Source organism: Anopheles aquasalis, chromosome Y (assembly GCF_943734665.1).
Source record: "Anopheles aquasalis chromosome Y, idAnoAquaMG_Q_19, whole genome shotgun sequence".
NCBI classification, from domain to species: Eukaryota; Metazoa; Arthropoda; class Insecta; order Diptera; family Culicidae; genus Anopheles; species Anopheles aquasalis.
The window spans coordinates 3417857-3438104 of record NC_064879.1 but is presented as its reverse complement, the minus strand read 5'-3'; the positions used below and the strand labels follow the sequence as shown (position 1 = coordinate 3438104).

General features: G+C 52.2%; 4 protein-coding genes across 4 annotated transcripts; 2 read left to right on the top strand and 2 right to left on the bottom strand.

The window, feature by feature from the left end:
• Positions 1-7: 7 nt before the first annotated feature.
• LOC126579855 (nitric oxide-associated protein 1) lies at positions 8-2410 on the bottom strand. The gene is made up of 3 exons (XM_050243509.1): positions 2354-2410; positions 1472-2253; positions 8-1390 (listed from the first exon to the last, which is right to left on the bottom strand). Exons 2-3 carry the CDS (start codon positions 2126-2128, stop codon positions 8-10), a joined length of 2040 nt encoding a protein of 679 aa, XP_050099466.1. The 5' UTR covers positions 2129-2253; positions 2354-2410.
• Positions 2411-2451: 41 nt separating this feature from the next.
• Positions 2452-3353, top strand: LOC126579984 (cytochrome c oxidase copper chaperone). The gene is made up of 3 exons (XM_050243799.1): positions 2452-2590; positions 2667-2901; positions 3032-3353. The coding sequence occupies exons 2-3, from the start codon at positions 2771-2773 to the stop codon at positions 3114-3116; spliced, it is 216 nt and encodes a 71-aa protein (XP_050099756.1). The 5' UTR covers positions 2452-2590; positions 2667-2770; the 3' UTR covers positions 3117-3353.
• On the bottom strand, positions 3343-6521 carry LOC126579983 (NADH-ubiquinone oxidoreductase 75 kDa subunit, mitochondrial). Its single transcript, XM_050243798.1, has 5 exons — positions 6362-6521; positions 5981-6146; positions 4709-5896; positions 4443-4625; positions 3343-4372 (listed from the first exon to the last, which is right to left on the bottom strand). The coding sequence occupies exons 2-5, from the start codon at positions 6140-6142 to the stop codon at positions 3713-3715; spliced, it is 2193 nt and encodes a 730-aa protein (XP_050099755.1). The 5' UTR covers positions 6143-6146; positions 6362-6521; the 3' UTR covers positions 3343-3712.
• A 345-nt stretch (positions 6522-6866) lies between these two features.
• Positions 6867-12188, top strand: LOC126579982 (ubiquitin carboxyl-terminal hydrolase 45). Its single transcript, XM_050243797.1, has 3 exons — positions 6867-7006; positions 7507-8132; positions 8220-12188. Exons 2-3 carry the CDS (start codon positions 7788-7790, stop codon positions 11016-11018), a joined length of 3144 nt encoding a protein of 1047 aa, XP_050099754.1. The 5' UTR covers positions 6867-7006; positions 7507-7787; the 3' UTR covers positions 11019-12188.
• Positions 12189-20248: the final 8060 nt, after the last annotated feature.

Sequence of the window (20248 nt, the reverse complement as noted above, 5' to 3'; positions counted from 1 at the left end):
TTTGTCGTTACGTTTTGCTGCGATAGCTTAGCGAACCGCGTATCCGTTTGCCGCGCAGCAGCAGACCGTGCGGCAGTAGCGACGGTTGCCTTGTGTACACCCCACGTCGGTCAGGCGTCCAGGCGCGAAAGGTGGCCTCCGATTGGGTGGGTAGGTGCACCGCAACCCACCCGGCCGAGGACAGCACGATATCACCGGCGGCAATGTGCTTCCCGGCCGTCCCGAGCAGCAGTATGTCGGGCGAGGCACGCAGTGCTGGCCATCGTTTCAGCCGCTCCTCACTCCCGAACGGCACGGCCAGCAGTGGCGAACCGAGGAGATCACTGTACAGCTCGCCAGCATCGGCAGTGTAGGCGATCAGGGTGGGGAGTGTCGGGGCCGCGTACACCATCACCCGTACCGACTCGGGACCATCGAGATAGTCGAGCCGGCCAAGGCCAGCGACCAACAGTGTCATACCCTTCCGCAGCAGGTAGGCCCGGGGGCTGATCGTTCGCTTCGCCACGGCCAACAGGATCTCTTCCGTCGTGAGCAGATCCAGTATCTGGGCCGGATGCACGACACCGGGCGTATCGTAGCACCATTTGCTCTGGGCGTACGTTTCGCTCTTCTCGTTCAGCGTGAGAATCGGCACATTGGCACCGTTCCGCTGCGTCACGGAGAAGCTGTCGAACGATTCTTCCCTTGGCCGCTGGAAGGTACTGCCAATGTGCCCGATCAGCGAAGCCGGTGGTTCGCCGGTTGAGCGGGTTTGCTTGGGCAGTGCCTGACGTTGCTGCTGCAAGCGTTGCGTGCGCAGGTACAGCCGATAGTCGGACGGCCGCAAAATGGGGAACTTGAGGGTGCGGATGGTTGTGCCAGGCCACGGGCTTGCCGTGGCTTTCTGCACCAGATCGGTCGCCTGCACTTTGCACAGATCCGACCGGAGCAGCGCATTGAAGAGCGTGCTCTTGCCCACGTTGGTGCAACCGACGAGATAAACGTCACCGCGCGTACCCCACACGTTGTGCAGCTTCGTGATGAGCTCCTCGATGCCGTAGCCCGTGCTGGCCGATATCAGGGCCACGTGCTTGATGTTGGTGCGTGCGAACCCGGACTCGATCATGCTCTGCGTTAGACACTGGCGCACGTTCTCCAGGTAGCCGGGGCAATCGCGCGGGATGAGATCAACCTTGTTGCCGGCCACGATCACCGGACGGTTCGGGCCCAGTATGTCCGCCATACCGGGCCAGATCGAACAGGGGAAATCGGTCAGGTCCACCAGCAGCAGCGCCAACGCTCTCTTGCTGCGTATCGACAGCAGCAGTTCGATGTAATCCTCCGACGAGACCGACACGTTAATCGCGACGTTGTAGTGCTTCAGAAAGTGGCACCGCTGGCAGATGGTGTGCTGCAAAATAGGCCAGCCGTTGCGGCCAGATTAACAACAGGTGGGCCCGGTAAACCGCAGGCAAAGCGGGAAGCGACTTACCGTCAGTTGTTCCTTCGATTTATCCTTAAACAGCTGACTGGGCAGGTAACCGGGAATGCTAGGGTCGATGCAGTGCAGCAGGGCCCCGCATCCACCGCACGGGATTTGGGAGGCGGCCGTATGGGGATCGGGTGTACCATAGAACGACACCCGTTCGTCACCCTCCTGCTCGGCCTCGTCGTAGTACTCGTAGTCCGACATCCAGCTACCGGTCGACAGCGTTGGTTCGGGGTCGTCCACTACTTCTCCGGTGCTACGCCGTACCGGGATTCCGCGCTGCTCGTAAGGCATCTGGTACGGTGAGAGGGTGTTTTCCTCAGCGGCGCAATCGGTCGATTGCAGATCGGTACCTGTCTGGTCGCCCTCCTGCAGCTGCCTCAATGCGACCGGGAAGGGGCTGACTCGTGCCGCCGTCCTTAGGCGCTCTTTCTCCTGTTGCCTCATCTTCGACTCGAGTATCTTGTTCCGCCTGTAGCCTAGCTTCAGGACGTTGCTTTCCAGGTACGAGCTGTACAGAATTTTGTCCTTCCAACGTTCGTAGGCCGGGTCGGTGGACTGCGTCGCCGTGTAGGATCCATAGCGCTGGGGCGTTGTGGTGCGTGATGAGGCACGAATCCAAGACCGAACCGCCCACGACCGTACATGCTGTTGTAACATTTCAAACAATAGGCTCCAGAGCCACACGCGGCTGTTTGTTGTTTTTTATGCTGTTCCTCTGACAGCACGTTGTGTGGGGGTTTTGAACTGTGTTTACAAACCGCCCAGACCGCGTATCGGCGGCGCTACAATACGGAAAAATAGAACAACGTAAACGTAACCGTAAATGAGCACGACGTTCCAACTAGCTGGCAGATTTTGGGGACCGAAAATACAGATAATTACCTAGACAACCTTTTTGCAATCAGCTGCTAGCGACCGGCACTGGTGCCGGGATGGGGGAGGCGTGATCTTGAAATGTCATGCGGCGCGCTGTCACCTATTATTATGGTGTGTGCCATTTTCAAGCGTGATTTCTTGTTGTGAAATTCCCGAAACATCCCTGGGTCACCTGTGAGTCCGTGCAGTGAAAATCGTCAGCGCTGATTGCGGGGGCAAGATTGTGACCGGAATCCGACACCGGTACGTTAACAGGGGACACCGGTGTGTTGCAGCTGCAATCGGTAAAATAACCCTTTGCTCCTTTGGTTCTCCACAGCCCGAGCACAAAAGAGCGCGCCCGTGTGGACGGAAGTGGAGTGGACGGTCGAACATTATTATCGTTGGGTTAGGCTGGTCGCACACCGCTCCGGTTAAGCAAGCATGGGAAACTCGTTGACCTCTACAGTGCCATCGGTTGCCGCGGCTGGGGCCCTGGAGGATTCGGCCAAAGCGAAACCAAAGTGCAAAGCTTGCTGCGCCTGTCCGGAGACGAAAAAGGCGCGTGATGCATGGTAAGGAGCGTCGCTAGAATTATCATTACATAACAATCGTGAAACCTCGTACAGGCGACCCATTCATTTTAATAATTTCTTCATTGTTTTTTTTATGTATTTTGGAACTTTTGCACTGCCTCGGGAGCAGCATCATGGAGCACGGTGAGGAGAAGTGCAGCGAGCTGATAGAGCAGCACAAGCAGTGTATGCGCGACATGGGTTTCAACATTTGAACGATGCAACCATCACGGGTACTTTCGCGGTCGGTCTCTGCCCGCCCTGGTCCGGAGACCTTCACCGAGCGATTAGTATTAAGATTAAGCTACTTAATTTACGAGATAACACAAGGGAGCCGCGCCGACGAAACCAGCCTGTTCGGTTTGTTTCGCCTACGCGGTCGTTCGCCAAGGATGGACCGAACCCGTCGCCCCAAGGTTCGAATAATAAACGCTTATCGACTTTAGTTTTAATTCATTTTTATTGCGTTTTTCTTTTGTTTACTGCTCATCTGCAACACAGTTACGACTAATTTACAGCGATTGCAACAATCGGTTTAATTTATCGGTTACCGGTCTAACCCGAGGCGAGGCTCGAGAAGAAATTGTGAATTTAGTTAATGTTCATTGCTGCTGGCCTGCCTCAACCATGGCGCCTGCGAACTGTCCCACTGGTTTTGGGGATTGGAAAAGGGGTGATAATGTTTGCCAAATTCAAAGGTAGAACGAACATAACAAGAGGAGGACAAACGTCTCAAAAGCTCCCGCCCTCGGTACACCACTTGGAGACTCTCCCGGGGGCGAGGCTCTCTGTTATCGGGATAAAGCGGATTTTAGTTGGTGGCCCCGAGACGGGACGCGGCCTGCTTCTTGGCCGCCACCACACACTTGGCCATCGTGGGCGAAGCGCGCGTGATCGGATCGGTCATAAAGAAGTCGGCCAGCTGCTGCTGCGGCACATCAACGCGGCCTCCCTCGAAGTGGATCGTACCGGACGCCAGCAGCTTCTCGGCGATGGCGAAGAAGTTGTTGGCCTCGCGACGCCCGAACCGCACCAGGTGCGGTGCGACATCCTCCAGCCGAGCACGCAGCTCGTCCAGGTTGTCGTACGGCAGCGGCGAACCGGTCACCTCCGACAGCGCGCGCAAAATCTTCCAGTCTTCGCGTGCCAGTCCGGGCGGGGTTACGGCAACCATCGTCTGCTGGGCGCGGCCCTCTGTGTTCACGTACGTGCCCTGCTTCTCGGTGTACGCGGCACCGGGCAGGATGGCGTGCGCCAGGTTCGCTCCCGCGTCACCGTGGTGACCCTGGTAGACCACGAAACAATCGGCCGGGAGCTGCTCACGCTTGATCACACCCGCATCGGCACCGAGCAGGAAAAGCACCTTCGGTTTCGATTCCAGGGCCGCTTCGACACCGGCGTGGTAGCCCACGTCCAGGGCTGCCGTTTGGGCCGCATTCGTTTGCAGCACGTTCCATACCTTCCAGTTTTTCTGCGGAGGAGTGTGACGGATTGTTAGACGAACTGGCATCAAGTAATACAAGCAACCTAGCAAAACCTACGTCAGCCGGTGCCAATTTGTTGGCAAACACTTGCAGTGCGGTGAGGAACGAGAGACCGTCCTTACGGGCGAGCTGGTTGGCGCCCACAATGATCAATGGTTTCTTGGCCTCCTGCAGCTTCTTTGCGAACGGATGCAAACCGTTGGCAATGTCGCGTATGGCGGACGTGTCGCTTCCCAGGTGCTAGAAAAACGGAACAGTGAGTATGGTCAGAGTATGGAAACACACCCCCGCCCCCCCCATTAGCGAGGCGCCTCTCTTCGTACCTCGTATTCGTAGGAAAGGTCCACCTTCGGCCCAATCAGGCCAATGTTTTGCTCGTTGTGGATGTATCCCTTGCGCAGCCGGGTGTTCAGGAGCGGTGCCTCGTAGCGCGGATTGGTACCGACGAGCAGCACCAGGTCCGCTTCCTCGCAGGCCGCAATGGACGAGTTCAGCAGATAGCTGGAGCGGAAGTCGGTGCCGGGTCCGCCAGCCGGGAACTTTTGCTCGGTGCAGAGCGTTTCCGAGCCGAGCCGATTCAGCAGATCCTTGAGGGCGATCAACGCTTCCGCATCGGCCAGGCCACCGGCGACGGCCGCAATTTTGCCCTTCGGTGCACCGCGCATCGCCTGCGCCACGGTAATCAGGGCCGATTCCCACTCGACCGCCTCCAGCTCGCCGCTGGGGTTGCGCAGCATCGGGGCAATCAGCCGCTGGCGCTTCAGCCCGTCGCAGGCGAACCGCGACTTGTCCGACAACCACTCTTCGTTGATGGCATCGTTTTCGCGCGGTAATATACGCAACACCTCGCCCGTCCTAGTGCTCACCACGATGTTGCTACCGAGCGCATCGAGCACGTCGATCGACTCGACCTTGCGGATCTCCCACGGGCGCGCCACGAAGCTGTACGGCTTGTTGGTGAGTGCCCCGACCGGGCACAGATCGATCACGTTGCCGGACAGCTCGGAAAGGAAGAACTTCTCCACGTAGGTGCCGATCTGCATGTCGTTACCGCGGCCGGTCGTGCCGAGATCATCCACTCCCGCGACTTCCGACGCGAACCGGATGCAACGCGTGCAGTGAATGCACCGTGTCATAATCGTTTTGATCAGCGGCCCAATGTCTTTGTCCTCGACGGCGCGCTTGCCCGTGTGGTGGATATCGGTGAAGCGCGACCGGTCGGACCCGAACGCCATCGCCTGGTCCTGCAGATCGCACTCGCCACCCTGGTCGCAGATCGGGCAGTCGAGCGGGTGGTTCATCAGCAGAAACTCCATCACGCCCTCGCGTGCCTTGCGTGTCATCTCCGAGTTGGTTTTGATGCGCCATCCCTTCATGACCGGCATCGCGCAAGCCGCCACCGGTTTCGGTGACTTTTCGACCTCCACCAGGCACATGCGACAGTTGCCGGCCACGGCCAACCGTTCGTGGTAGCAGAACCGTGGAATTTCGACGCCAATCTGCGCCGCAGCCTACGGGAAGACGAAGAACGATCGATTTTTAGTCACGCGGCCGCCCCCCGGGGGTGGGAATTTTGCCACCGTCCTGTACTTTACCTGTAGCACGGTGGTGCCCGGTTCCACCATCACCAGCTGGTCATCGATGTACACCTCCACCTTGTCCGGCACCTTAGCCGGTGCACTGCTGCTCGCACGCACACCGGTCGGGCAGGCGGCAGCCCTGGCGGCCAGAACGCGGGCTATCGGCCAACGCAGCATGGCTCTGGAAAACGGGAAAAAGGAAGTGAGAATCTGTGCACTCCTGGCCAAAGGCTACTTGTCAAAGGCCGATTCTACTGCCAGCGGCCTGCTAGGTGCGAAATTACATAATTTCACCAAACCGCTCGATGCCTGGTCGGCAAAGGGCGCATCAATCAGGCCAGCCTAGTGCACTAGGCAAGGGGCAGCGATGGGATACCGACGGTCGCCGACGCTTACCTCGTTTATTCGATTCCAGGCAGGCGGGTTTCGCTGAAAAGTAAAGGAACAGTCTCCGACCAATCTGTGTGTATTTGGCTGCTCGGTCGATCCCTATTGCTCAACGCTACACAGCAGGTTTTGACAGTTGGGCTGGCAGCACCAAAACCAAAGTGCGTATAGAGCGGATTCGCCCGCAACTACACTTTGAGTCGTAGGCATTCGATTTTATTCCCAAAGATCCGTAGCAAAAAAAACGGGGATAATGCAATGCTGGTATTTCGTGCTGCTCGGCATGCACGCGTGAATCATTTGATGGCCCACAATGGCCGCACTAGGCACGAATTCGGTGAGCACGAATGTGAACGCAGCCGATGGTGGCGGCTGTCGTGCTGGCTGGCAGCACTGCGTTCTGTTGTTTCGGCAAAAAGTGCCCCGTGTGTTTATCTGTGTCGCGTGCGTGTGTGCGGTTTTTCCCTGCTCTTACCGTACTCACTCTTTTTTGCATTTTTCGCGTCGTCGTCGTCGTTGTCGCCGTCGTCCGCGGTGTGTGCGCATAGCTTTGTGCGATCCGTCTATTGGGCAGGACCCCCGACAACCCGTTGTAGCCCTATAGTGTGCACGCGTAATGAAACCACGGAATCGGTAGCTTCCCAACGGACACAGGTAAGTCGTAATAATCGCGGCGAGAACGGCAAGGCCCCATCAGTCCTTCGATTTGCCTCATCTCACGGTTCATGCACGGAACGGAGTAGTTTTCCCGTGGTGCTCCGTATTGTTGTTCGCCCCGTGGTTCCTCATCGCTGCCGCTGGTACGGCGAGTACGGTGTAACATACAACTAGGAAGACACGGCTTTGTTCACGACCTGCCCTATCGCTGCACGGTGTCAGCAGGTCGTTCGTACTCAGGCGGTCACTAACCTCACTTTTGAAGTCATACATGGGCGTTCCTTTGAGAGCGTGCACGACGTGCACGGCCTTTTCACGTGCACGATCTGTTGACCACCCATTGGCGTGTCCCATCCACAACACCCCTCTGGCGACAGCTTATCATCCGGATTCCTACGGTCACCATCGGAACCGGTCGCGCAAATGTGCTTCCTTCCGCTTCCCTACAGTACTCACATTCGCTACGGCTTTGGCCGCTTTGTTTCGTTGTTTTGCAGAATAATAATCATCTTGGGACAGCATGGCGATGATGTTCACCAGGGAGAGAGCCGGACGCAATAGGGCATACTGAACGCAAAGCGATACAACGATACAACGATACTAGACCGAGGCCGAGAGGCTGCACACACACAAACACAACCGGTGATCTGCGAGATTACGAGTATCCTGTAGTGCCGTCAACTAGAACGCCACCCCCTCCCCCCCTGTCTCCTGTTCCAGCGCAAAACCAGGCGTGTAATTTGCGTGCCAAGCTTCAACTGCCAGTAGCGGAGTCAACATGGGGAAACGGCAACGTAGCGACTACAAGGACGAGGGCGCATCATCGACCGAATCGAACGATGACTCGTTGAGCCCATCGAAGATGCTCGGTGGGGAAGTGTGCTCGCACATTCAAAAAGGCATCGATCTACCGACGATACGCAAGCAAATAAAAACGCAAGGCTATCGCAGCACCTGCAAAATGTGCGAACAAAACCCTTCCACCAAAGGCAGCGAGTCAACCAACGTCAGCGCAACCAACGACGGGCCGGACTCGCCGGACAATACGCTCTGGCTGTGCCTGAAGTGTGGCTCGCAACTGTGTGGCCGCAACCGGAACCAGCATGCCCTGCTGCACTACCAGGTAAGCGCTGGATTCGCAAACGGCAAATCCGTGCCCCGTGCGGTGTCTCAATTTGATTTCCTTCTCTTCCCCCTTTTTTTTCTGCAGACCCCGCGCAGTGACATGCACGCACTGGTGATGAATACGACCACGTTCGCCGTTTGGTGCTACTTCTGCAACCTACCGATCGAACCGTACGCAAAGCCGAAGCTGCTGGATATTGTCGAGTTTGCCAAACGGGAATCGCTGAAGGTGAGGACAGCGTCGCCGATGGACAAGGCAACGAACGAGGCTACGAATGAGCAGCTTCAAATCACCACGGAATCCGTGCGCAAGATGATGATCGATGCGATACATACTACGGTCCCGATTGCCGAAAGCTGCAACGTCAACGATGCAAAGCGGGTAGATAAAAAGGGACCGGCGGGCTCGGAGGTAGGCAAATCCCAGCTACAGATAGTGCCGTACACGAACGACCAGCATACAGCGAACAACACGGCTACGGCCACCACAGCCAACGGGCGGCCGGTTGGTGGGGTGGTGCAGCAAAAGAGCGCCCTGGAGGGCTTGCCCCGTGTCCGCGGCCTTGCCAATTTGCGCAACACCTGCTTCTTCAATGCAGTGCTGCAGTGTTTGGCGCGCACGCCCTACCTGCTACCGATCCTGCAGCAGTCGGCCGTCGAGGGTGAGCGAGTGGTGATACCGGGCGGTGTGCTACGGTTGACCGATGGCACCGACACCGTACTGCCACCGATCGAGGGCGAACTGGATACGTGGCGCAGTCTGACCGATGCGCTCGCCAGCTTGCTGACCGAGATGACGTCCGGGGCGGATGGTGTGCTGACGCCGAAACGCCTGCTACACGAGCTCACCAGCAAGTGGCCCCAGTTTGACGGCGGTGATCAGCACGACTCGCACGAGCTGCTGCGCCATCTGCTCGAGAGCGTCCGCACGGATGATCTGCGGCGTTATCAGGTGTTAATACTGCAGTCGCTCGGGCTGGACAAGCGCAAAAGCCAACAGAACGTCGACGAGACGCGCAAGGCGATGGTAAAGTTCTACGGTGAGCAGATATCCCAGTGGGTGTTCCGGCCGGAGCAAGTGTTTCGTGGTTCGCTCGTGTCCACCCTCACCTGCCAGGATTGCCACAATACGTCGTCGCGCCACGAATACTTTCTCGACATTTCGCTGCCAGTGTGCGTGGAAAAACCGCAACCACCGGTACGGCGCAAGAGCAGTCCCGAGCCGCAATCGCAGTCGCACCCGGAACAGTCCCAGTCGGCACCGGCGACTGGCGTGTCGTCGTCGGGTGCCACCAAGTTGAGCAGCAAACGCGAGCGGGAGCGAGAGAAGAAAGCGAAACGGATGGCGAAACACCAGAAGAACCGGATCAACCTGTCGTCCGTGGGGGCGTCACCCATGTACTCCAGCCTATCGGTGGCCAAGCAGGCCAACAGCCAAGCAGCCAGTGGAAAAGCGAACGATGATGAGGACGAGGAGGATGATGACGATGGTGGCGGCATGGGACGGATCGTGCCTTTGACGGACGTGGCGGAACCCGCACCGTACACCGGTGCAACGGTAGCCGGGGAAGACGGTTGTCTGTCGTCCGACGGGTCGAACGAGCCTTCTGATGCCGACGTGGAGGATAACGACGTAACCGATGATCCACTGTCGAAGGGGGGAGCGACCCGACCGGCGAGTGTCGACCAGAACGGCAACCATACGGTGGGCCGTGTGATGGGGCCGGAGAAGCTCGATGATACGCCGGAAAACAGCAACAAAGAGCCGGAAACGAACGTAATCTGTGCGATCAGCATGAGTGCAGAGCGTTCGGCGCAAATTGCGAAACAACTGCACTGTCTCAAGGAAGCTGGTGGCCGGCCGGGCACCGAACACCCGTACGGCAGCGAGGCAGCAGATTTGCTGGCTAAGCGGAAGGCGGCGGCTGGAGTGGTGGCAGGTCAGCGGCAGCGCCAGCGTACCAACAGCTACGCGGACTGGAGTAACACGATCGCACCGCGGTACCAGTGCGAGGACGGCGAGTATTCGGTGCAGTCGTGCTTCAACAACTTCACCGCAGTGGAGCTGATGACGGGCAACAATAAGGTGACGTGCGATGCGTGCACCGAGCGTATCAACGGCAAGGGTGGCAAGGATGTGAAGACGAACGCGACAAAGCAGTATCTGATCTCGGTACCACCGGCCGTCCTGATACTGCACCTGAAGCGCTTCCAGGCCGGGCTGCGCGGCATGTCACGCAAGCTTACCAAACCGGTCGCCTTCCCGTTCGTGCTCGACATCGCACCGTTCTGCGGATCGAAGGTGAAGCGGGCGGCCCACATACGTCCCGGGCAGAAGAAGATCCTGTACGCACTGTACGGCATCGTGGAGCATTCGGGGTCGATGCACGGTGGACATTACGTGGCCTACGTGAAGGTGCGCCCCCCGTTCGGCTCGGACGATGAACGGTGGAAGTTCATACCGCAGGGCACGAAGGACGAGCTGGATCGCCGATCCGAGCAGGAGATGGCGAAGGAGCAGGCGTTGCGGATGGGAGTGTCCGGGCCGATCGCCGGTTGCTGCCCTCCCGCACCGGACAGCGACGATTCGGCGAGCTGCTGTTCCAACCTCGACGATGATGACGATGCCTCTTCGTCCGATCCAGAGAACCAGCCGGCAACGCAGCCGAACCGGCAGAGTGGAAAGGAGAAGGAGCAGGAAGAGGAAGAGGAAGGTGCGGTCGGCTATCGAACGAAAATGACGGCCACAGATGTACACGCCGACATTGCACCGCCACCGCCCGGCAAGTGGTATCATGTATCCGATAGCTTCGTGCGTGAAGTGAGCGAAGATACGGTGGCAAAGGTACAGGCCTACCTGCTGTTCTATGAGCGTATATTTTAAAGGTAAATGTTTGAATTTACCCGCGGCAACAGTTAGCATTTGGTAGTAGTAGTCACTTGCTTGTCGTCGGACCGTACGAACAAGAAGAATCGAAACGACTCCAGTAACCTGCAATAGTGTGCTGTGCGCTTATGCACCAGATTGGTATCGCAGCTCGATTGGTCATTTACACTCCGGACGGATTGCAATACACTCCTAGGGCGGGGGTGAAATACTCCATCCGGAAGTCAATCTTTTTGCTCAGGTGCCACCATAATCGGTACGCGTCCATTGTGCTAATGTGCGGCGAATAACAGTACGGGATTTTGCATCTCGTTGGCCTCATTACGATGGCTGCAGAAAACAATGCCTCAACTCGGTCACCGGTAATAGTGTAGAGAGGCCCCGGCCGGCGGTATTTAAACGGTAATCAGTGGAACGATTCAGAGTGAGACGTGGCGTGCGCGCAAGGTGAGAGACCCACGCCGGAAGGCGCAACCAGGAAACGTGCAATGTGTGATCATGTACATACGATACTATTAATCTACTTAATTCAGCTTCTCCGATACCGATACCGTAACACAACATGCCCAACTCAGCATCAGCATGGTTCAACATCGTAAGCAGGTGCACGTTATGTGCCGAGCCGCCCGCTGCACTAGCGTGAACAGTGGCCAGACATACTAATTGAAGCATGTAATCGGCAGGGAAACAGCACACGCTACAAACACTATTTGATTAATTTTTTTTCGATGGCTGGAAAAGATCTAGAATGCAAAGCAGGGAGCGCGCGAGAGAGAGAGAGAGAGGCTGAATGCTCGGGTTTGGGGCGAAAGGAAACGTGCATGTTACTATGTGTTTATTTTCTATGCTAAATTTACAAGAGGTCCAGTCGAAACTACCTCCTCTTATGCTTACCATTTGGTTGAAAGGTGATTTGCTGCCTCGAACTGCATTTCTTCTTTTTTCGTTTGTTTGGTATTTAACTTTACGTCCTCTCTGTACGACTGGTGCGTTGTAGGGTACGAATGTTTCTGATTGTGGGATGCCTTACTCCTTAGCATTTAAGTTCGAATCTAAATACATCGTGCGTGCGCTCTCTGCATGATTATGGCTAACGAACGCAGCATCCTTCGTCGAACTAGTGTATATCCTGTGAGCAAATAAATAGCCCAAAAGTTGAACACTGTCGGTTCGAGCTCTGTGTGATGATGATAATGATAATGATGACGATGGTTAACCTTCTTCCTCAACAAATGGTTTAGCTGGGCAGCTTGTAGGGAGTGAAGCTTGGTTGTTTTTTGCCGGTTGTCGTGGTTGGTGGGGGATATGTTTTTGGGTGCGGACCGTTCCTCAATACAAGATCTATCGTAGACGTCGGAAATGTTCCCTAGGATGGCCAGTAGGTGGATGACTCCAGGTAATGTATGGAAAAGTTCTCTTTTTGAATTAATTCAGAAGCATTTACCAGCCCAAATAGCAGTTTGGCAGTCCCACATTATGGGGTGAGCGTTTAGATCTGTAAAATGATTGGATTGGTTGGCGCACATGCAGAAATTGTTCAAAACAGTTTCCGGAAATTCAAAACAAAAACTTACATCTTCTGAAATTTTTATTTATCCATTGGAATATTCTTAATTTACTAAAAAGAATCAAAACTTGCCCAAATGTAGGCTCTGCTGAAGCAGTGGAGGCGCACGGTAACTCGCCCCGGCAGCGGACTAACCGCGTGTCCTTGCTGTAGCAACACACGCCAGCGGCTGCTCACACTGATCGAGGGCCAGATCAATGGTTGGTTCAGCAGTTGTTACCTATGGCAGCTTTCTGAATGAAAAGAATTCTTTTCGTACCCCAGCCCTTGAAAACTCCGTGTACATACGGGTTATCGTCGATTACTCTTACTTCGTAATCGCGTCGCAACTGCGCTCTGTTTTAAAATATATTTTTTCCGATATTAGAGATTATGTTATTCTCTCTTTATCTCTCTTCTCTTGCTTCCGATTTTTCTATCTCCAATATTACGTATGTCGTGTACTATTATATTCAGTTAATTACATGTTTGTTACTGTACTAAGTTTAGTTGCTAATACAGATGATGCATTTCTTCGATCAACTTATTATATTTCTAGTGGCCGATCCTCCTTCATCCTCCTATATCATTCCTCGTTGTGCTTTGTTTTGTTTTGTCTATCTTTAAATAAAAGCAGATAAGACAACGACTGCATTGGGGATCAGCATCGATCAAATGTGTTTATTGAAACGGAAGCATCGGCCGAACGATAATGGACAGAAGGCGTTTGGTTGCGTTGTTCCCCCCTCGTACGCTGTGTGAGTGGAGCACATTCTCGCCAAAATAAATTAAGGGGGGACTTTGGTATTTTCGGGCCAAAACAAGGCCCGTTTTTGACGATTTTTCGTGACGTACTCATTCAACTTTATTTTTTCAAGCAAATGGCATATTAATCTACAACGTTTGTAGAATATTTGGTTCTATTTTGTGGAAGTTTTATTGAAAATTTCATCCATGGCATCAAATTTTGGAGGGCATGTCGCCGAAAAGGTACTTTTTACAGTGCCCATCTTAGCGACATGACGGGTCATTTGAAATATACAAATCGATATTCGTTAGAAAGATTATAAGTTTATCTAGGTAGTCCCGGAGAGTTTTGATTGAATTTCCTATTTTTCGATTTTTGGCAGATTTTTGAAGTTGAAAAAGTGATGCTTTTTGTCATTTTGCCTAAAGACACGATTTTTAAAGATTTGTTTAAAAAAAAGTATCAACAATTTTCATAAAATCTTGACGGGGCTACCTAACTAAGAGTGTACAGATTATGTGTTAAAAATTTGGAATCGATCGGGCCAGTAGTTTTTACGGTACGATGGGCAGCAACTTTGAAAACGTTGGAAATGCACAAGGCCTTGTATGAAACGCGGATTTTTAATAATCTGTAACTAGGCTAGTTTTGCTTCGATTGGCCCAGAAATATTACAAAATACTCTTGAAAGGATCAGCATTCAGAGAAAATTGTTAAAAATATGAGTCACAAAACAAAATTAAATACCAAAGTTCCCCCCTAATCTTCCTAAATCTATAACGAGCTGCTTATGAGGCTTTTTGGGGGGCTCCTGGTTGTGTGCCATCCGGCCCAGTTACTAAACCATGTATGGAAATAGAATTGTTTGAAATTATTGATGCGTTTTATTCACCTAACAATCAAATATGTTTATCCATTCTATATTCACCTTTTCCATTGGTGCCCTTCGTATGTCGGGTTCGTTTCTTTATATCGCGTTGAATCGAGTCTAGCTCACGATTGGAGTCTGTTGGGAGATTTGGGCCCTTTTTAGTTTGAATATTGTTTCCCGAACCGAATCGTCACTGGAACAGTCGATTTGTGTGATCCGGAAAAAGAATCCTGTATGCTGACAATTCTGGTTAATTCTGGCCACCTAGCCACGTAAATGCAATCGATTAGCAATCGAACATCAGCCTTTAGTTTACTTGCATAATACGGTTCCATTTGAGGAAAGGACAGTAAATCATTCCTCAAACCAGCATTTCATTTCGATTTCGTGCTACAAAATAATTATCGGTTGCCTTGGATTTTGCTTTTCGATTTCACTTGCACGGATCCGTAAAATCTAGTTGCCTGCGCCCGATTCCCCTCTCTGGTTTCTTCAGCACTTCTGCTCTCTCGCTCTCTCTCTCTCTCTCTCTCTCTTCGTGCGCTGGTGGAATATGGCACGCAGAATTTTGTCTCGCTCGCGCTTGTTGAGAGTACAGGATTTTGCATCTCGCTCGCACCAACGTCCGTCGCCCGTCGCACACCGCCCGCCGCCAGACGTTCCCTTTCCCACTCTACCCCTTTCCTTTTCTCCTCGCTTCGCGCATGCGCCAGCGATGCGCGAATTATGTTTTCGGCGAAACGAAGGAGGCTGCGCGTGCGTTCCAGGATGGCCCTACCTGTTGGAATCACCTGTTTCGGATTGAAATTCCCTGTTTCGGATGCGTATGCGATTGAGCCAATACCGCCAATTCGTTACGGATACTTGGAGTCAACCATATATCGGTTGAATTCGGTTTTTATTCCTCGCCGCTTTCTTCACATCTTGTCCGTACCGCTCGACCGCATGATGACGCTGGCTGGTCCATTCCGGAGAACAAAAAGATGTCGCGGTGTTCTCGTAGTCGTTCTTTACATCTCGTCCTGGTCGCTCGAGCGCATGATGACGCGCTGGTCCTTTTCAGCGAGCAGAAAGATGTAGCCTCCGATTGTAGCCAATGGTGTGACGTGATGGCCAGCGTCGTTCATTAGAGCCACCCGGTTGGCTTGCCCATCGTCCAGCAGGAACGGCTCCGGGTCGATTAGGCGCACCGCGCCGGCCCACATCGTGTAGCGCTGCGGTTTGCGATGACCGGCGTCCTCAGCCTGCGCAGCGTTCTCCGTTGGCGGCGGCAGCAGCACCTCCACAACGCGACCCATCGCTTTGACGGCACTAACGATTCCGGCCGAAAAACTGATGGACTCCACCAGTTGTCCAACTTTAAATTGCGTCACTTCCTCCATTGGACTCGTGTACAAATTCACAACTCCTGGCACACCAAATATTTCTTCGTCCTCGTACGGCTGTGCCATCCTTGAGAGCTGTCGATAGAATGAAGCGCAGACACAGCTTCACGCTATTCGCGGAATGGGGGGGGGGGGGGGGGGGGGGGAGGGCTTCTTGGGCGGCGTTGCCATGGAGACGGTGACATCGGGCATTCGTTACCTAGGTTTCGGCAGTATCGAAGGCGGAGGGGGGGGGGGGGCGAAGGGCTTCGGCTTCGGCGCTAGATGCGAGACGAGAGCGCATCTCGCCTACTGCAACTTAGCGCCAATTATGGCAACATTGTTTTGTTATTGTCTCGCAAACAAGATTGCTTTAAAATTGGTGCAAAAACTCAGCCGTCTTTTTTTAAATTAATTAATGAACTGGTTTTGGGTTTGTTTTTAGTTCGTATACACAACAGTTATTTTTAAATGTATTATTAGACCATAAAAATCACTACCACCACCAAAAACCAACATCGTCAGCTTTCGATTGCGACTTTGAGAAAGCGGGAAAATTCGACCGCAACTCTCCTCCTAGCCTTTCTTTTTCAGTCAGGTACCTTTTTGGCAACAGACTGCGAGTCTTGCAAATGAGACTCAAATTGGACATTTCCACAACTAATCAAACCAATGCAAAGGAGGTTTCTTGCACTTGGCGAGCATACGCGTGGGAACAGTTTTTTTACCCGGATTTTCCGGAATTGCACAAAATGCACAAATCATTCGAGAAAATTGTTAAAAATTGGATTGGCTCGAAAAACTCCTTTTGGCTCGTGCGTTTGTCACTCAAGTTCAGAAGGTGGTTAGCGGAATCCTCTACTTTCCTTCCGGCCTTCCAGTGTGATCACTCCGTCTCCGTCTAGATAGAGCCGTGGCTCTGCTTTGCGAGTGTCCCTGATAAATGTTATCATCGTGCTCGATCAAATTAAACAAAAAATGAATGATAAATTTGATCACAGTGGTCTTCACTCTAGTCGCCAGTTGAACTTAGTCGTTTTTGGTTCCCCATTTTTTTTAAATTTTTGTCACCGTTGCCATTGATATTTCATTCATAGTTTATACAGTTCATTCCCAGTTTTTTCAACCAGCAACCAGGCTTTACTAATTGCTTTACTTAGCTAAATAATTGATATTTCTTTTGCCTTCTTTCACCTAATAAAAAAGGTTCGAAAAATCAAAACATCGCTACACCGTCGGACATGGGACCGAAACGCGTTACCACCCCGGCGGATTTCGTTGAATTATGGCCTTCACTTTCCGAATCATTTCTGGCGATGTTGCGGTTTGTTTTGGTCCACTTCCATATGCGTTTTGTAATGCTATCAGGTACCATTGTATCGATTTATGGAGCGATACACAAACATTTTGTTCATTTTACGGTGACTACGCTCACGAAGTATAGCTGAAGGTTGTGATTTTCCAGCCAAATAAACGCCATCACAACTTTTATGTTTGAATTACATCACGATAAAACAAAATCTACAAAACATAGACGCAAATGCTTTTGGTAGCTTGTAAACAATATATTAAACTATAACTAAAACAATTTTGGGGTCGATGTTACAAGCGGTTTGAAAGATACAGCAGTGTGAATTTGGTAACACTTCATGTAAGTAACCCTGTATATATCTGAACAACAGCACGGTTTTGTTCCATCACGATCGGTTGTGACTAACCTGTTAAGCTTTACTAAATTCTGCCACAGCACCGTAGTTGGATACTATCGCTACTGATTTCAAGGTGGCCTTCGATCGTGTCTCTCACATAATTTTGATTACTAAACTGACTAAGCTTGGTGTGTCCTGTGCTAGTAGCCTGGCTTAGTTCGTATCTGTCTAAGCGCCTGAATCGAGTGAAGATCGTGAACACCATTGCGTCAATTGCTTTCTGTAATCCCTCTGGCGTACCTCAGGGGAGCAATTTGGGACCTTTATTGTTTTTATTGTTTATCAATGATGTCTCATTCTGTCTTCCTTCTGAATGCCATGTTATGTACGCTGATGATGTTAAGCTGTTCGTTCCAATAAATGTCCCTTCCGAATTACCTCTATTTACAATCTTTGTCGGACATTTTTGTTAATTGGTGTCTTTGTAATTACATGTACTTGAATATCGCTAAGTGCCTGTGCACTTGTTCGTTCAATTGTTGAGTTCGCGTCTATTGTGTAGCATCCACAATTTCAGTGTTGGACCGGCCGGATTGAATCCATTCAGCGGACATTTACTAAAGTTGCTATTTACTGACTCGGGTGGTCGCTCGCTATTTACTCCTGGGCCTCAGGACGTTTTAGCATCGTCGTGAGGCTGCACAAGCTTTATTCACGTTTACACCGTGTCCAATATATTCTCATACACTTTTTTGTTGGACGATTTTGGTATGCTCACGGTACACAGTTCAAGAAACAATATTGCTTTCTCGAATTGTAGTGTTTACTTAACATTTTGGCTGATGAATTGGTGTGTTTTACGTTGGGGCTCTAATTTTAGTAACCATAAAACTTTAATTGCCAGTTTAATTTGATCGAGCACGATGATAACATTTATCAGGGACACTCGCAAAGCAGAGCCACGGCTCTTTCTAGACGGAGACTGAGTGATCACACTGGAAGGCCGTAAGGAAAGTAGAGGATTCCGCTAACCACCATCTGAACTTGAGTGACAAACGCACGAGCCAAAAGGAGTTTTGCGAGCCAATCCAATTTTTAACAATTTTCTCGAATGATTTGTGCATTTTGTGCAATTCCGGAAAATCCGGGAAAAAAACTGTTCCCACGCGTATGCTCGCCAAGTGCAAGAAACCTCCTTTGCATTGGTTTGATTAGTTGCGGAAATCTCCAATCTGAGTCTCATTTGCAAGACTCGCAGTCTGTTGCCAAAAAGGTACCTGACTGAAAATGAAAGGCTAGGAGGAGAGTTGCGGTCGAATTTTCCCGCTTTCTCAAAGTCGCAATCGAAAGCTGACGATGTTGGTTTTTGGTGGTGTTAGTGATTTTTATGGTCTAATAATACATTTAAAAATAACTGTTGTGTATACGAACTGAAAAAAAAAACAAAACCAGTTCATTAATTAATTTTAAAACAAGACGGCTGTGTTTTTTCACCAATTTTAAAGCAATCTTGTTTGCGAGACAATAACAAAACAATGTTGCCATAATTGGCGCTAAGTTGCAGTAGGCGAGATGCGCCCTCGTCTCGCATCTAGCGCCGAAGCCGAAGCCCTTCCCCCCCCCCTTCCGCCTTCGATACTGCCGAAACCTAGGAAACGAATGCCCGATGTCACCGTCTCCATGGCAACGCCGCCCAAGAAGCCCTCCCCCCCCCCCCCCCCCCCATTCCGCGAATAGCGTGAAGCTGTGTCTGCGCTTCATTCTATCGACAGCTCTCAAGGATGGCACAGCCGTACGAGGACGAAGAAATATTTGGTGTGCCAGGAGTTGTGAATTTGTACACGAGTCCAATGGAGGAAGTGACGCAATTTAAAGTTGGACAACTGGTGGAGTCCATCAGTTTTTCGGCCGGAATCGTTAGTGCCGTCAAAGCGATGGGTCGCGTTGTGGAGGTGCTGCTGCCGCCGCCAACGGAGAACGCTGCGCAGGCTGAGGACGCCGGTCATCGCAAACCGCAGCGCTACACGATGTGGGCCGGCGCGGTGCGCCTAATCGACCCGGAGCCGTTCCTGCTGGACGATGGGCAAGCCAACCGGGTGGCTCTAATGAACGACGCTGGCCATCACGTCACACCATTGGCTACAATCGGAGGCTACATCTTTCTGCTCGCTGAAAAGGACCAGCGCGTCATCATGCGCTCGAGCGACCAGGACGAGATGTAAAGAACGACTACGAGAACACCGCGACATCTTTTTGTTCTCCGGAATGGACCAGCCAGCGTCATCATGCGGTCGAGCGGTACGGACAAGATGTGAAGAAAGCGGCGAGGAATAAAAACCGAATTCAACCGATATATGGTTGACTCCAAGTATCCGTAACGGTATTGGCGGTATTGGCTCAATCGCATACGCATCCGAAACAGGTGATTCCAACAGGTAGGGCCATCCTGGAACGCACGCGCAGCCTCCTTCGTTTCGCCGAAAACATAATTCGCGCATCGCTGGCGCATGCGCGAAGCGAGGAGAAAAGGAAAGGGGTAGAGTGGGAAAGGGAACGTCTGGCGGCGGGCGGTGTGCGACGGGCGACCGACGTTGGTGCGAGCGAGATGCAAAATCCTGTACTCTCAACAAGCGCGAGCGAGACAAAATTCTGCGTGCCATATTCCACCAGCGCACGAAGAGAGAGAGAGAGAGAGAGAGAGAGAGAGAGAGCGAGAGAGTAGAAGTGCCGAAGAAACCAGAGAGGGGAATTGGGCGCAGGCAACTAGATTTTACGGATCCGTGCAAGTGAAATCGAAAAGCAAAATCCAAGGCAACCGATAATTATTTTGTAGCACGAAATCGAAATGAAATGCTGGTTTGAGGAAAGATTTACTGTCCTTTCCTCAAATGGAACCGTATTATGCAAGTAAACTAAAGGCGGATGTTCGATTGCTAATCGATTGCATTTACGTGGCTAGGTGACCGGAATTAACCAGAATTATCAGCATACAGGATTCTTTTTCCGGATCGCACAAATCGACTGTTCCAGTGATGATTCGGTTCGGGAA

Excerpts from the sequence above, each read along its gene's own strand:
- LOC126579982 (XM_050243797.1), top strand. The coding sequence starts at position 7,788 with ATGGGGAAACGGCAACGTAGCGACTACAAGGACGAGGGCGCATCATCG. Across the intron at positions 8,133-8,219 it reads ATGCCCTGCTGCACTACCAG|ACCCCGCGCAGTGACATGCA; the intron begins GTAAGCGCTGGA and ends TTTTTTCTGCAG.
- LOC126579855 (XM_050243509.1), bottom strand. The coding sequence starts at position 2,128 with ATGTTACAACAGCATGTACGGTCGTGGGCGGTTCGGTCTTGGATTCGT. Across the intron at positions 1,391-1,471 it reads AATCGAAGGAACAACTGACG|CACACCATCTGCCAGCGGTG; the intron begins GTAAGTCGCTTC and ends CCTATTTTGCAG.
- LOC126579984 (XM_050243799.1), top strand. The coding sequence starts at position 2,771 with ATGGGAAACTCGTTGACCTCTACAGTGCCATCGGTTGCCGCGGCTGGG. Across the intron at positions 2,902-3,031 it reads AAAAAGGCGCGTGATGCATG|CATCATGGAGCACGGTGAGG; the intron begins GTAAGGAGCGTC and ends CCTCGGGAGCAG.
- LOC126579983 (XM_050243798.1), bottom strand. The coding sequence starts at position 6,142 with ATGCTGCGTTGGCCGATAGCCCGCGTTCTGGCCGCCAGGGCTGCCGCC. Across the intron at positions 5,897-5,980 it reads CGGGCACCACCGTGCTACAG|GCTGCGGCGCAGATTGGCGT; the intron begins GTAAAGTACAGG and ends GTCTTCCCGTAG. Across the intron at positions 4,373-4,442 it reads ACAAATTGGCACCGGCTGAC|AAAAACTGGAAGGTATGGAA; the intron begins GTAGGTTTTGCT and ends ACTCCTCCGCAG.